The sequence below is a fragment of the Ranitomeya variabilis genome, chromosome 1 (genome assembly GCF_051348905.1).
Source record: "Ranitomeya variabilis isolate aRanVar5 chromosome 1, aRanVar5.hap1, whole genome shotgun sequence".
Classification (NCBI taxonomy): Eukaryota; Metazoa; Chordata; class Amphibia; order Anura; family Dendrobatidae; genus Ranitomeya; species Ranitomeya variabilis.
Genome location: NC_135232.1, coordinates 802048117 through 802064277, shown reverse-complemented (window position 1 = coordinate 802064277; position 16161 = coordinate 802048117). Strand labels below are relative to the sequence as shown.

Below are 16161 nucleotides of genomic sequence, written 5' to 3'. Positions count from 1 at the left end.
CTCGTTGTGTTTGACACGCAGCAGCGATCTGGATCCCGCTGTGATATCGCTGGTCGGAGCTTAAAGTCCAGAACTTTATTTGGTCGTCAGGTTGGCGTGTATCGTCGTGTTTGACAGCAAAAGCAACGATGTCAGCAATGTTAAACATGGAGCTAACGACCTGTGAGAACGATAAGTGAGTCACCGCTACGTCACAGGATCGCTCCTGCATCGTTCTGGAGCTGCTGTGTTTGACGTCTCTACAGCGACCTAAACAGCGACGCTGCAGCGATCGGATCGTTGTCTATATCGCTGCAGCGTCGCTGAGTGTGACGGTACCTTTAGACACAACATTGTATCTTAATTAGCCAGATGTAAATTGTGTAGGCCCATAATCATAAACTGTTGTCTGAAGTATTGACTCTTCTTGTATAGGATGAATATTAACCCTTAATATTATTTCCTACAGTTTATCTTCTGTTATATTTGTAAAACAGTAAGGCATGGCCACTTAACAATGATCATTGCTGATATGCTAATTATGCATTGTGTTATGGAGCCAGTTTGTTGACTTCAAAATCAGAGAGGGAAAAACTATGCAAATAGTTTAAATAATCAAGTAATGGTACCTGATCTCATCACCATTCTTCCCTTTATCTGTGATGCTGGACTGAAGGACACTTGTTAAATCTAAAAACAGGTGACATGCCACTATAAAGAGACTTTTCTTCTGGTCGGTGACTCCTCTGGATCTCAGCTTAGGGTACTACAGACCCGGCTGGAAAAACACAGGGCGGCTCCATTGATCAACGCTGAATCATGGATACGTTTGAGAAGCCAGATTGTGACTCTCAGGTTAACTAGTCTTGTACCCCAATGGACTGTCATCTTCCCACGCTTGTCGTTACCTCCTCTCTGTGTGTGTGCCACAGGTGGAGTTCCTACCCTGGAAGATCTGAAGTAACATCTGCCATTATCCCAGTGAGTCAGCGGAAGGGTGAAACTCTGTAATATGCACCATCTTGGGGAATTTTGCTGGGACTGTTCTACATGTTATCTGCCTATTTTGTGGTTCAATAAAGCATTGCCACACTGTTTTACCTTCACCCTGTGTTGTCTGGGTAGCATTATGCCCACGTTAAAGGGAGAGTGGACATTCATCAGGACGATCCCTGGTTCATGCGGTTTCAGCTAACGGACTGGGGCGTCCGCTAACCCCCCCCCCCCTGTGTCTCCACATAGGGTATAACAGGAGCTTAGTAAGGTATGAGACTTGAACCTCCCTACCTTCAAGAGTACGTCCGGCACAGGAATAGTTAGGGTCCAAGTTCCAGGATATCTTGAGGCCGCCCTTCCTTACCGAAGACTGTCACATCGTGATAGTTTTCCCCCAATAAAATAATAACACTTCAGTGCCAGTGCCATTACAGCAGTGACGGTATTTGCTCTTTCAGGGATTGTGTAACATTGGGCGCAAGGTTCATATGACATAACAGTCAGCTCTGAATTCACTCTCTCTGCCTTCAAACAAATCAATCTTCATGATGAAGTCAGAGCTGTGAATGGCGACTCACTTCCTCTTGATATGTTACTTAGATAATAGAACACAGCACTTCATGGGGAAAACAGGGTCAGCATTACCCATACATGATGCGCACGTCTCAGCCAAGGAGTCCCTCTTAGCATAAAGTCCAATATCCAAAAATGAAGAAGACAGCGCCTCACACGTTGGTGAAATAAATCACGCTTTATTCTGCCTTCTGTGGCGACGTTTCGATCTCAAAGGTCTTTATCAAGCACTTTATCAAACGTCGCCACAGAAGGCAGAATAAAGCATGATTTATTTCACCAACATGTGAGGCGCTGTCTTCTTCACTTCCTCTTGATGTCTGATTTGTCCGAAAGTGGGGAGGGTGAAGTCAGAGTTGATTGGGTGCAGGGAAAACATGACATAACAATGTTACATGATACCAGGGAGAGTGAGTGCTGATGCTGATAGGTGAGTATTAGTCTTGTAATTTTACTGGAGGCAATCATGCTGATTGAGATAGGGTTGTTGGAGTAGTGGACAACCCCCTAAACACTAATCTAAGCTCTATATTCCTGCCAGCACCCGTAAGTGATGGATTGGGTACAGCTGCTGTGCCATCAGTGTGATATACTGTTACTACAGTTTGTGGGAACTGCTTTAGTTCTCATAACATAATAGTTTTATAATATAATGCCAAAGGGCATGAAGGTGGACCATTCAATTAGGTCGCACATAAGTGTGCCGACTTCCACCTTCAAATCAGCAATCCGGTTCTATCACAGAAACAAAGCAAGGCCCATATACTGTCCTTGCACAGGGGCCCTTTTCCATTTGTTTCCACCACTGTTTTAACCTTATTACTGTTTTATGCTTACAAGACATTCATTAAATGTAAATGAACCACAGTTCATTATTAATTATATTATATATTTCAAAGAATGTAAAGGGATACAAAATAGAAATTCATATTATTGTTATCTTTTTACAGCTTTTAGAGTCACGATTATCTAACTTGAAAAATGGGAATTTGTATCCAGATTTTCTTAATCTGTTTCTTAGTGAAAAGAATGTGCAACAGTCTTCTAGATATCCAGCTGAAGTCAGAGATTACAGCAGGTATGTAAGTGAACATAATACTTGTAGTCAGTACAGGATTGACCTCTGTAGGTACAGACTATTTAAATTTACCCATCAAGTGGACCACAATAATAGACAAGAAGACATATCCACCATTCATAGACTACTCTGTTCGCAGTATATATATATATATATATATATATATATATATATATATATATATATATACAGTAAAGACCAAAAGTTTGGACACACCTCATTTAAAGATTTTTTCTGTATTTTCATGATTATGAAAATTGTACATTCACACTGAAGGCATCAAACTATGAATTAACACATGTGGAATTATATACTTAACAAAAAAGTGTGAAAAAACTGAAAATATGTCTTTTATTCTAGGTTCTTCAAAGTAGCCACCTTTTGCTTTGAAGACTGCTTTGCACACTCTTGGCATTCTCTTCAAGAGGTAGTCACCGGAAATGGTATTCCAACAATCTTGAAGGAGTTCCCACAGATGCTTAGCACTTGTTGGCCCTTTTGCATTCACTCTGCGGTCCAGCTCACCCCAAATCATCTCGATTGGGTTCAAGTCTGGTGACTGTGGAAGCCAGGTCATCTGGCGTAGCACCCCATCACTCTCCTTCTTGGTCAAATAGCCCTTACACAGCCTGGAGGTGTGTTTGCGGTCATTGTCCTGTTGAAAAATAAATGATGGTCCAACTAAATGCAAATCGGATGGAATAGCATACCGCTGCAAGATGCTGTGGTAGCCATGCTGGATCAGTATGCCTTCAATTTTGAATAAATCCCCAACAGTGTCACCAGCAAAGCACCCCCACACCATCACACCTCCTCCTCCATGCTTCACGGTGGGAACCAGGCATGTAGAGTCCATCCGTTCACCTTTTCTGCGTTGCACGAAGACACGGTGGTTGGAACCAAAGATCTCAAATTTGGACTTATCAGACCAAAGCACAGATTACCACTGGTCAAATGTCCATTCCTTGTGTTCTTTAGCCCAAACAAGTCTCTTCTGCTTGTTGCCTGTCCTTAGCAGTGGTTTCCTAGCAGCTATTTTACCATGAAGGCCTGCTGCACAAAGTCTCCTCTTAACAGTTGTTGTAGAGATGTGTCTGCTGCTAGAACTCTGTGTGGCATTGACCTGGTCTCTAATCTGAGCTGCTGTTAACCTGCGATTTCTGAGGCTGGTGACTCGGATAAACTTATCCTCAGAAGCAGAGGTGACTCTTGGTCTTCCTTTCCTGGGGAGGTCCTCATGTGAGCCAGTTTCTTTGTAGCGCTTGATGGTTTTTGCAACTGCACTTGGGGACACTTTCAAATTTTCCCAATTTTTCGGACTGACTGACCTTCATTTCTTAAAGTAATGATGGACACTCGTTTTTCTTTACTTAGCTGCTTTTTTCTTGCCATAATACAAATTCTAACAGTCTATTCAGTAGGACTGAATCAGCTGTGTATCCACCAGACTTCTGCACAACACAACTGATGGTCCCAACCCCATTTATAAGGCAAGAAATCCCACTTATTAAACCTGACAGGGCACACCTGTGAAGTGAAAACCATTCCCGGTGACTACTTCTTGAAGCTCATCAAGAGAATGCCAAGAGTGTGTAAAGCAGTCATCAAAGCAAAAGGTGGCTACTTAGAAGAACCTAGAATATAAGACATATTTTAGTTGTTTCACACTTTTTTATGTTTATAATTCCACATGTGTTAATTCATAGTTTTGATGCCTTCAGTGTGAATATACAATTTTCATAGTCATGAAAATACAGAAAAATCTTTAAATGAGAAGGTGTGTCCAAACTTTGGGTCTGTACTGTATATATATATATATATATTTTTAATCAAACTGTATAACCACATTTGGACCTCTTTTATTTAAGTGCTTATTTTACCCATGAAGTAGGTGACACCTATAAATGATAACAACCATTCTTAGGTTTACTACAACATCTTGAATTCTCTACAACCTTCCTTTTTTCTCCGTCTTAGAGTATTGTCCGGGTTTTAGACAGGTGAGGAAAAAAATGGTGCAAAGTAAGAATGTTTTAAAAAAATAGAAGTGTTTCTTCTTATTATATTTTTATACTAAACAAATGAGTAAAAAGGAAATTTAAATCAAATCAATATTTGATGTGACCACTAGTGATGAGCGAGTGTGCTCATTAATTGAGATTTCCGAGCATGCTCGGGTATTCTCCGAGTATATTGGACGTGCTCATAGATTATGTTTGTGTCACTGAAGCTACATGATATGCTGCTGTTAGACAACCTGAACACATGCAGGGATTGCCTGTTTGTTAAGGAATCCCCTCATATATTCAGGCTGTCTAGAAGCTGCAAATCATGCAGCTGCGGGGACACAAACATAATCTACGAGCGCGCCCAAGATATTCGGAGAACACCCGAGCATGCTCGGAAAACTCGAGTAACGAGCACACTCGCTCATCACTAGTGACCACCCTTTGCCCTCAGAACAGCAATCAAGCATTAATTTTCCTAGGCATACTTGGACACAGATTTTTAATGAACATGGCAGGGAGGTTGTTCCAAACATCTTGGAGAACTAACTACAGATCTTCTGTGGATGGTTAGAAAAAGAGAAAATTTGAATATTTAACTGATTGAAAAGTACAAAACATTTTGTTAATATACAACATTGAAAATAGAAAAAAAAAAAAAACAGAGTATAAAATGATCATAGCAAAAGACTGACAAAGTGTCTGGCACCAAAATGTCACACCAAAAGATCTAGTAACCCAGACCAACAACAAAAATAGCAATCATGACCTCATAGCCCTTATTATGAAATAAATTAACCTTTGTGGGTGAAAATTACATGCATGCAATGAGTCATTCTGGTACACTATGAAATAGTTAACAGTCATGACTACATAGTCCTAAATATAAAAAATATCTGCACGTAAATGTTACATAGATATAGTGGTCAAAAGTAGCTTATCATTATAAAGGCACCAGAAGAGAAGTCAGTTAGAAGGTCAACCCCGACAATGAAGTGTAATATGTACTTGTTTTTATTATGTATACCCCTCCTCACATGTAAAGCGCCATGGAATAAATGGCGCTATAATAATAAATAATAATAATATGTGAACATGCAAAATACGTGTCAGGAACCCTGGGGGTGCTCTCCTAACTAGTCTATTATGGAGTTGCTTCTTAGGCCAGTTGAAACAAATTATGTGTTGCCCACAATTCTATGACTGCTTTGTACCTAGTGGATTTTGGTTTACTTATAGATCTTCTGTGGATGTAGGCTTGCAAAATCTTTGTCCCCATATGTAATCCCAGACAGACTCGATGATGTTGAGATCAGGGCTCTATGGGAGCCATATAATCACTTCCATTACTCATTGTTCTTCTTCTTTACTCTGAGGCCAGTACTTGATGATATTAGCTGTATGTTTGGGTTCATTGTCCTGCTGCAGAATATATTTGGAACCAGTCAGATATCAACCATGATAGTATTGAATGTTGGATAAGTATCTGCTTATGTTTCTCAGTAGTGTGGACACCATTAATCGTGACCAAATACTCAATTCCATTTGCTGAAATGTCCGAAAATTTGTAAGGCACCCCCACCAGATTTAATTGTTTCCTGTAGACACTCATTATTGTACTGTTTCCTGCCCCTTAGAACATCTTGACTCATCAGTCCAGAATACCTGCTGCCATTTTTCTGCACCTCAGTTCCTATGTTTTCATGCATAACTTGGCACTTGTCACTTGGCCTTCTTTCCATGTCATATGTATGGTTTTTGGTTGCAATACCATGAAAACCACTGCTGGCACACTAGATGTGTACAGCTGAGTGCCACTGAGTTAATGGCACTAGGGTTGAGCGAAACGGATCGTTCATTTTCATAAGTCGCCGACTTTTGGCAAAGTCGGCGTCTCATGAAACCGAGCCGATCCCTGTGTGGGGTCTGCCATGCGGTACGCGACTTTCGCGCCAAAGTCGCATTTCAATGACGCTAAAAGCGCCATTTCTCAGCCAATGAAGGTGGACGCAGAGTGTGGGCAGCGTGATGACATAGATCTCAGTCCCTACCATCTTAGAGAAGGGCATTGCAGTGATTGGCTTGCTTTCTGCGGCGTCACAGGGGCTATAAAGGGGCGTTCACGCCGACCGCCATCTTACTGCTGCTGATCTGAGCGTAGGGAGAGGTTACTGCCGCTTCTTCAGAAGCAGGGATAGTGATAGGCAGGGTAAAGCCACAAACCGCTTGTGCTGTAGCGATTTCCACTGTCCAACACCACCTTTTGTTTGCAGGGACAGTGGAAGCTACATTTTTTTTTCCTCAGCGCTGTAGCTCATTGGGCTGCCCTAGAAGGCTCCCTGATAGCTGCGTTGCTTTGTGTGTACGCCACTGTGCAAACCAACTGCTTTTTTCAAAGCACAAATCCTGTTTTTCCTTTCTGCACAGCTATCTTGTGTGTTTGTCCACACAAAACAAAACACAAAACTTTTGTGTGCAGCAGTCCTTTTTATAGCTGCCTGCCATACTTTTCTGACATTACTGCAGGGAGATAAATATTGGCAAGTCTGCCTCTGTGCCATTGCTGTGTGTGGCATCTGTCTCTCATTGTGTGCCACCGAAAACCACTGTGTAATACTTGGCCATTTTTTTTTTTTACAAATTCTCCCTTTTCAAAAAAAAAATAATTAGTGGGAGATAAATATTGGCAAGTCTGCCTCTGTGCCATTGCTGTGTGTGGCATCTGTCTCTCATTGTGTGCCACCGAAAACCACTGTGTAATACTTGCCCATTTTTTTTTTTTTTTACAAATTCTCCCTTTTCAAAAAAAAATAATTAGTGGTAGATAAATATTGGCAAGTCTGCCTCTGTGCCATTGCTGTGTGTGGCATCTGTCTCTCATTGTGTGCCACCGAAAACCACTGTGTAATACTTGGCCATTTTTTTTGTTTTTTACAAATTCTCCCTTTTAAAAAAAAAATAATTAGTGGGAGATAAATATTGGCAAGTCTGCCTCTGTGCCATTGCTGTGTGTGGCATCTGTCTCTCATTGTGTGCCACCGAAAACCACTGTGTAATACTTGGCCATTTTTTTTGGGGGGGGGTAAATTCTCCCTTTTCAAAAAAAAATAATCAGTGGGAGATAAATATTGGCAAGTCTGTCTCTGTGCCATTGCTGTGTGTGGCATCTGTCTCTCATTGTGTGCCACCGAAAACCACTGTGTAATACTTGGCCATTTTTTTTTTTTTTTTTACAAATTCTCCCTTTTCAAAAAAAATAATTAGTGGGAGATAAATATTGGCAAGTCTGCCTCTGTGCCATTGCTGTGTGTGGCATCTGTCTCTCATTGTGTGCCACCGAAAACCACTGTAATACTTGGCCATTTTTTTTTTTTTTTACAAATTCTCCCTTTTCAAAAAAAAAATAATTAGTGGGAGATAAATATTGGCAAGTCTGCCTCTGTGCCATTGCTGTGTGTGGCATCTGTCTCTCATTGTGTGCCACCAAAAACCACTGTGTAATACTGGCCATTTTTTTGGGGGGGGGTAAATTCTCCCTTTTAAAAAAAAATAATTAGTGGGAGATAAACATAAATATTGGCAAGTCTGCCTCTGTGCCATTGCTGTGTGTGGCATCTGTCTCTCATTGTGTGCCACCAAAAACCACTGTGTAATACTGGCCATTTTTTTGGGGGGGGTAAATTCTCCCTTTTAAAAAAAAATAATTAGTGGGAGATAAACATAAATATTGGCAAGTCTGCCTCTGTGCCATTGCTGTGTGTGGCATCTGTCTCTCATTGTGTGCCACCGAAAACCACTGTGTAATACTTGGCCATTTTTTTTTTTTTTTTTTTTTACAAATTCTCCCTTTAAAAAAAAAAAAAAATTAGTGGGAGATAAATATTGGCAAGTCTGCCTCTGTGCCATTGCTGTGTGTGGCATCTGTCTCTCATTGTGTGCCACCGAAAACCACTGTGTAATACTTGGCCTTTTTTTTTTTTTTACAAATTCTCCCTTTTAAAAAAAAAATAATTAGTGGGAGATAAATATTGGCAAGTCTGCCTCTGTGCCATTGCTGTGTGTGGCATCTGTCTCTCATTGTGTGCCACCGAAAACCACTATGTAATACTTGGCCATTTTTTTTTGGGGGGGGGTAAATTCTCCCTTTTCCAAAAAAAATAATTAGTGGGAGATAAATATTGGCAAGTCTGCCTCTGTGCCATTGCTGTGTGTGGCATCTGTCTCAAATTATTGGGGCACAGAAAACCAAGTGTGTAACATTGGGCCTGATTTTCCTTTCAGTGTCAGGCACCTTTAAAGGTATATATAAATCCTACAGAAGTTTGAGTTCACCTTATAAGTTGTTTTACAGTAACAAATACCGTTACTTTGGTTACGTTTTGCAAACAATGAGGAAGTCTAGTGGAAGAGGTCGTGGCCGTGGGCGGTCATTGTCAGCTGGTAATGATGGTAGTGGTGGTGGAGCATCAGGTGGTCATGGTAAAAGCAGTACATTACCTAACTCTCGAGTTGTTGAGCCAGGTTCGTTGTCTGGCTACACAAGGCCTCGGACGCTCTCTTTTCTGGGAGTAGGAAAACCACTTTTGAAGCCGGAGCAGGAGGAACAAGTATTGGCTTTCATAGCTGACTCTGCCTGTAGCTCTTTCGCCTCCTCCTCGGAAAGTGCCAAATGTCAGAGCAGTGCATCGTCAGTGGATGCTCCCGGTCGGGAACAAGTCGCTTCCTTGTGTCCTTCACCCAGAACAACAGTGAAGGATGCGTCAGTCGACACAACAGGTTACTCCATGGAGCTCTTTACACATACCGTTCCTGGGTTAGACAGTGAAACAGTTAACAGGCCATGCCCATTAGAAGTTGAATCGGACATGGAGTGCACAGATGCACAGCCACAGCCAGATTACTATGCTGTTCCTTTGACTCAGACCAGAACATTGCCCTCACAGTGTACTGAGGCAGAATCAAACCCAGCGGAGACTATGTTGCCCCGTCACGAACGCTATACCACCGGCTTACACGGTGACACAGACGAAGTTGCACACGACATAGAAGAGGAGGTCATAGATGACCTAGTTGTTGACCCCAATTGGCAGCCATTGGGGGAACAGGGTGCAGGCGGCAGTAGTTCTGAAGCAGAGGAGGAGGAGCCACAGCAGGCATCAACATCACAACAGGTTCCATCTACCGGGCTCGTATCTGGCCAAAAACGCGTGGCAAAACCAAAACCTGTTGGAGGACAGCGTGGCCATCCGGTTAAAGAAGCTCAGTCTGCAATGCCTGAAAAGGTATCCGATAGTAGAAAGAGTGCAGTCTGGCATTTTTTTAAACAACATCCAAATGATCAGCGCAAAGTCATCTGTCAAAAATGTTCAACTACCTTAAGCAGAGGTCAGAATCTTAAAAGTCTAAATACAAGTTGCATGCATAGACATTTATCCACCATGCATTTGCAAGCCTGGACTAACTACCAAACATCCCTAAAGGTTGCAGCACCCTTGGCCAATGAAGCTAGTCAGCAACGCTACATCCCTTCCCTCACTGTAAACCCACCATTTCCCGCACCACCTGCAGTATGTGTGCAGCTTTCATCGCCAGGCCAAAGCAGTCAGGGAATCACCAGGTTTGCAGTAGGAAACACTGCATGTAGGGCACCGACAAGAATAACATCTCCAACCCTCTGTCACTCACCCATGTCCACCGGCACCACCGCTAGTTCCACGATCTCCAGCTCTCCAGTCCAGCTCACCCTACATGAGACTCTTGTTAGGAAAAGGAAGTACTCATCCGCGCATCCACGTACACAGGGTTTGAATGCCCACATTGCTAGACTAATCTCATTAGAGATGATGCCCTACCGGTTAGTTGAAAGCGAAGCTTTCAAAGCGCTGATGGACTACGCTGTACCACGCTACGAGCTACCCAGTCGGCACTTCTTTTCTAGAAAAGCCATCCCAGCCCTCCAACAGCATGTTAAAGAACGCATCGTCCATGCACTCAGGCAGTCTGTGACTGCAAAGGTGCACCTGACAACAGATGCATGGACCAGTAGGCATGGCCAAGGACGTTACGTGTCCATCACGGCACACTGGGTGAATGTGGTGGATGCAGGGTCCACAGGGGACAGCAATATTGGGACAGTTCTGCCTAGCCCACAGTCAAGGAAAGAGTTGGCTGTAGGCATTCGCCCCCCCTCCTCCTCTTCCTCCTCCTCCTGCAGAAGCGAGAGCTCGTCCACATCCACTCCATCCGCAGCTGCCACTGTTGCACACCAGGTGTGCCATTATGGGACAGCTAGTGGCAAGCGTCAGCAGGCTGTATTGGCAATGAAGTGTTTGGGCGACAACAGACACACCGTGGAAGTTCTGTCCGAGTTCTTGCACCAAGAAACTCAGTCATGGCTGGGCACTGTACATCTTGAGGCAGGCAAGGTAGCGAGTGATAACGGAAGGAATTTCATGGCTGCCATAGCCCTTTCCCAACTGAAACACATTCCTTGCCTGGCTCACACCTTAAACCTGGTGGTGCAGTGCTTCCTGAAAAGTAATCCGGGGTTACCCGACCTGCTCCTCAAAGTGCGCAGACTTTGCTCGCATATCCGCCGTTCACCCGTACACTCCAGCCGTATGCAGAACTATCAGCGTTCTTTAAACCTTCCTCAGCATCGCCTAATCATCGACGTTGCAACAAGGTGGAACTCCACACTGCACATGCTTCAGAGACTGTGCGAACAGAGGCGTGCTGTTATGTATTTGTGGGAGGATACACGGGCAGGCAGTTGGATGGCAGACATGGAGTTGTCAGGTGTGCAGTGGTCGAAGCTACAAGACCTGTGTCAAGTCCTTCAGTGTTTTGAAGAATGCACACAGCTGGTTAGTGCAGACAACGCCATAATAAGCATGAGCATCCCCCTAATGCGTCTGCTGATGCAAAGTTTGACGCACATAAAGGAGCAGGCGTCTGCAGCCGAGGAAGAGGAAAGCCTTGATGACAGTCAGCCATTGTCTGGTCAGGGCCGTGTAGAGGACGCGGTAGCGGGCGAAGAGGAGGACGAGGAGGATGATGGGGATGAGTACTTTTTTAATGAGGAAGCTTCTTCTGGGCCAACAGAAATTAGTGGCGTTGCAAGGCCGGGTTCTGTTTTTTTAAGGGAGACAAGTGACGTAGATTTGCCTGTAACTGCCCCTCAAACCAGCACAACCGCAGATTTGACAACTGGAACTTTGGCCCACATGGCGGATTATGCCTTACGTAACCTCAAAAAGGACACACGCATTATTAAAATGATGAGCGATGACGATTACTGGTTGGCCTGCATCCTTGACCCTCGCTATAGAGGCAAATTGCAAAATATTATGCCACATGAGAACCTCGAACAAATATTAGCAACCAAACAAGCTACTCTTGTAGACCGTTTGATTCAGGCATTCCCAGCACAGCGCCGGTGATGGTTCTCACACAAGCTGCAGGGGGCTACAGGGCAGAGGTGTTAGAGGTGCACAGATCAGAAGTGGCGTTGGACAGAGGGGTTTTCTGACCAGGTTGTGGAGTGATTTCGCAATGACCGCAGACAGGACAGGTACTGCAGCATCTATTCAAAGTGACAGGAGACAACATTTGTCCAGTATGGTTACTAATTATTTTTCATCCCTTATCGATGTTCTCCCTCAAGCGTCATTCCCATTTGATTACTGGGCATCCAAATTAGACACCTGGCCTGAATTGGCAGAATATGCATTGCAGGAGCTTGCTTGCCCAGCAGCTAGTGTGCTATCAGAAAGAGTATTCAGTGCTGCTGGTTCAATATTAACCGAAAAAAGGACTCGTCAGGCTACCCAAAATGTGGATGATCTCACCTTCATTAAAATGAACCACTCCTGGATTTCAAATTACTTTGCCCCACCTTTCCCGGCTGACACCTAGCTTTCCTATAAAAAGGTCTTGCTTGTGGACTGGTCTTACTGAGTGTTCCAATCTCTTAATTTGCAGCAGCTGTTTGTCCAGCATACGACATGATTACACCTCCCCCAATGGGAAAACTCCCCCCACGGGGCCGTGGTCTCGCCACTTGTCGCAAGCACCCGTTACAGTGCTGTTTGTCTGAAGAGGTGGGTGTGCCCGCTTTTGGTTGACGGCACTGCCACTGGGTCCCTCATAGTACAATGTAGAGTCTCTGGCGGTGGTGGTGCGCACCCAACGTCAGACACACCGTTGTAACATGAGGGGCCCTGGGACGGTACCGCCGGACACAAGAGAGTTCCCCCACCCCCCCAGCTCAAACTGTGCTCTACCACGTGCAAAATTATCTCGCACAGCTCCACCAATGTTTAGTCTATGCGCTGACATCATTCAATGCCTGGCACTGACAATACCAATTTGTTGACATCTATGATGCTAGTTAAAGTAGTCTGGGTCAGTGTCCTATATTGACACCAGTAAATACTAAGTTACTGCCAAATTACTTTGTCAGAAACTCAGCAGATGAGCCCACCCCTGTACCTAAGTATGCCACCTTTTTTTTTTGTTGTTGTTGTTTTGCGAGACATTAACATCTATTTATTTTTTGTGAGTACTAACTGTGTCAGACACTCCTTGCAATCCTCCTCCGCTGACCACAATGCTGCCTGTGTATCCATGTAACCGATTTAAAACTGCCATGAGCCTATTTTTTGTTATGTTAGGCCTTCGTTAGCCTGTCTGCGGTCACTCCTTGCAATCCTCCTCCGCTGACCACAATGCTGCCTGTGTATCCATGTAACCGATTTAAAACTGCCATGAGCCTATTTTTTGTTATGTTAGGCCTTCGTTAGCCTGTCTGCGGTCACTCCTTGCAATCCTCCTCCGCTGACCACAATGCTGCCTGTGTATCCATGTAACCGATTTAAAACTGCCATGAGCCTATTTTTTGTTATGTTAGGCCTTCGTTAGCCTGTCTGCGGTCACTCCTTGCAATACTCCTCCGCTGACCACAATGCTGCCTGTGTATCCATGTAACCGATTTAAAACTGCCATGAGCCTATTTTTTGTTATGTTAGGCCTTCGTTAGCCTGTCTGCGGTCACTCCTTGCAATACTCCTCCGCTGACCACAATGCTGCCTGTGTATCCATGTAACCGATTTAAAACTGCCATGAGCCTATTTTTTGTTATGTTAGGCCTTCGTTAGCCTGTCTGCGGTCACTCCTTGCAATACTCCTCCGCTGACCACAATGCTGCCTGTGTATCCATGTAACCGATTTAAAACTGCCATGAGCCTATTTTTTGTTATGTTAGGCCTTCGTTAGCCTGTCTGCGGTCACTCCTTGCAATACTCCTTTGCTGACCACAATGCTGCCTGTGTATCCATGTAACCGATTTAAAACTGCCATGAGCCTATTTTTTGTTATGTTAGGCCTTCGTTAGCCTGTCTGCGGTCACTCCTTGCAATACTCCTCCACTGACCACACCAATGCTGCCCGTGTACCCCTGGAACCTATTTAAAAGTTCATAGAGCCTATTTATATATTTTATTTAATATTAATAAAGCCATGATGGACTACGCTGTACCACGCTACGAGCTACCCAGTCGGCACTTCTTTTCTAGAAAAGCCATCACAACCCTCCACCAGCATGTAAAAGACCGCATTGTCCATGCACTCTGGCAATCTGTGAGTACAAAGGTGCACCTGACAACAGACGCATGGACCTGTAGGCATGGCCACGGAAGGTTACGTGTCCATTAAGGCACAATGGGTTAATGTGGTGGATGCATGGTCCACAGGGGACAGCCTACTAAGTCTGTCTGCAGTCCCTAATTCAAATTGTCCTCCACTGTCTAAATCTGAGCTTCAACCTTCAGGCTCTCATTAAGTGCTTTTTTAACCAAAAATTGGTGGTTGGGGCCTACTAACGGTGTCTGCCCCTCCCTGGTGTTTTCTGTTTTGATCCTAGTGGTAGAGGATCTCAGAAGTTCCAGCTAAGTCCGCAAACACAAAAACCAGCTCATAGGAAGGTGGTAACTTGGCTGACCGTATATCTAATCCTAGCACAACAACTAGAAGTAGCCGGGGAACGTACCTACGTTGATTCTAGACGTCTCGCACCAGCCGGAGAACTAACTAACCCTTTCAGAGAAAATAAGACCTCACTTGCCTCAAGAGAAAGTACCCCAAAGTTATAATACAAGCCCCCAACAAATAATAACGGTGAGGTAAGAAGAAAAGACAAACGTAAGAATGAACTAGATTTAGCAAAGAGAGGCCCACTAATTAATAGCAGAAAATAGGAAGGAGACTTATACGGTCAGCAAAAACCCTACAAAAATATCCACGCTGAAAATCCAAGAACCCCCGCACCGACTAACGGTGTGGGGGGAGAATATCAGCCCCCTAGAGCTTCCAGCAAAAATCAGGAATCACATTATGAACAAGCTGGAACAAAATAGAAGCAAAGCGAATAAACAAAAATAAGAAAGCAGGACTTAGCTTATCTTGCAAAGAACAGGAGACCAGGAGTCAGGAGCAAACAGACATAGACTGACTACATCGATTCCAGGCACTAGACTGAGTTTCCAGGAAGTTTAAATAGGAACACCCAAGACCTAACGAACCAGGTGGGTACCAACCTGGAGAAAGATGATCCAAGTGTAATACCGCTAGTGACCACAAGAGGGAGCCAAGAAATATAGTTCACAACAGTACCCCCCCTTTAAGGAGGGGTCACCATTCCCTCACCAAGACCACCAGGACGATCAGGATGAGCAGCGTGAAAGGCACGCACCAAATCGGCCGCATGAACATCAGAGGCGACCACCCAGGAATTATCCTCCTGACCATAGCCCTTCCATTTGACCAGATACTGAAGCCTCCGTCTAGAGAGATGAGAATCCAAGATCTTCTCCACCACGTACTCCAACTCGCCCTCAACCAAGACCGGAGCCGGAGGGTCAACAGCAGGAACCACAGGCACAATGTACCGCCGTAACAGAGACCTATGGAACACATTGTGAATGGCAAATGACACCGGAAGATCCAAACGAAAAGACACCGGATTAAGGACTTCCAAAATTTTATAAGGACCAATAAAGGGAGGCTTAAACTTAGGAGAGGAAACCTTCAGAGGGACATACCGAGAAGATAACCAAACCAAATCCCCAACACGAAGTCGGGGACCCACACCGCGGCGGCGGTTGGCAAAACGCTGAGCCTTCTCCTGTGACAACTTCAAGTTGTCCACCACATGATTCCAAATCCGCTGCAACCTATCCACCACGGAATCCACCCCAGGACAGTCAGAAGGTTCAACATGACCCGAGGAAAAACGAGGATGAAAACCAGAGTTGCAGAAAAATGGCGAAACCAAAGTAGCAGAACTAGCCCGATTATTGAGGGCAAACTCAGCCAATGGCAAGAAGGTCACCCAATCATCCTGATCCGCAGAAACAAAACATCTCAAATAAGCCTCCAGCGTCTGATTGGTTTGCTCCGTTTGGCCATTAGTCTGAGGATGAAAGGCAGATGAAAACGACAAATCAATGCCCATCTTAGCACAAAAAGACC

At 44.3% G+C, this 16161-nt stretch overlaps 1 protein-coding gene across 1 annotated transcript in view; it reads left to right on the top strand.

Annotated features, from left to right (window-relative positions):
* The window catches only part of LOC143768793 (uncharacterized), a 204137-nt gene that overhangs the window by 28626 nt on the left and 159350 nt on the right, over positions 1 to 16161 (top strand). The window contains exon 4 of the mRNA XM_077257453.1: positions 2499 to 2626. Coding sequence (XP_077113568.1) covers positions 2499 to 2626 — 128 coding nt within the window. The remainder of the gene's footprint in view (positions 1 to 2498; positions 2627 to 16161) is intronic.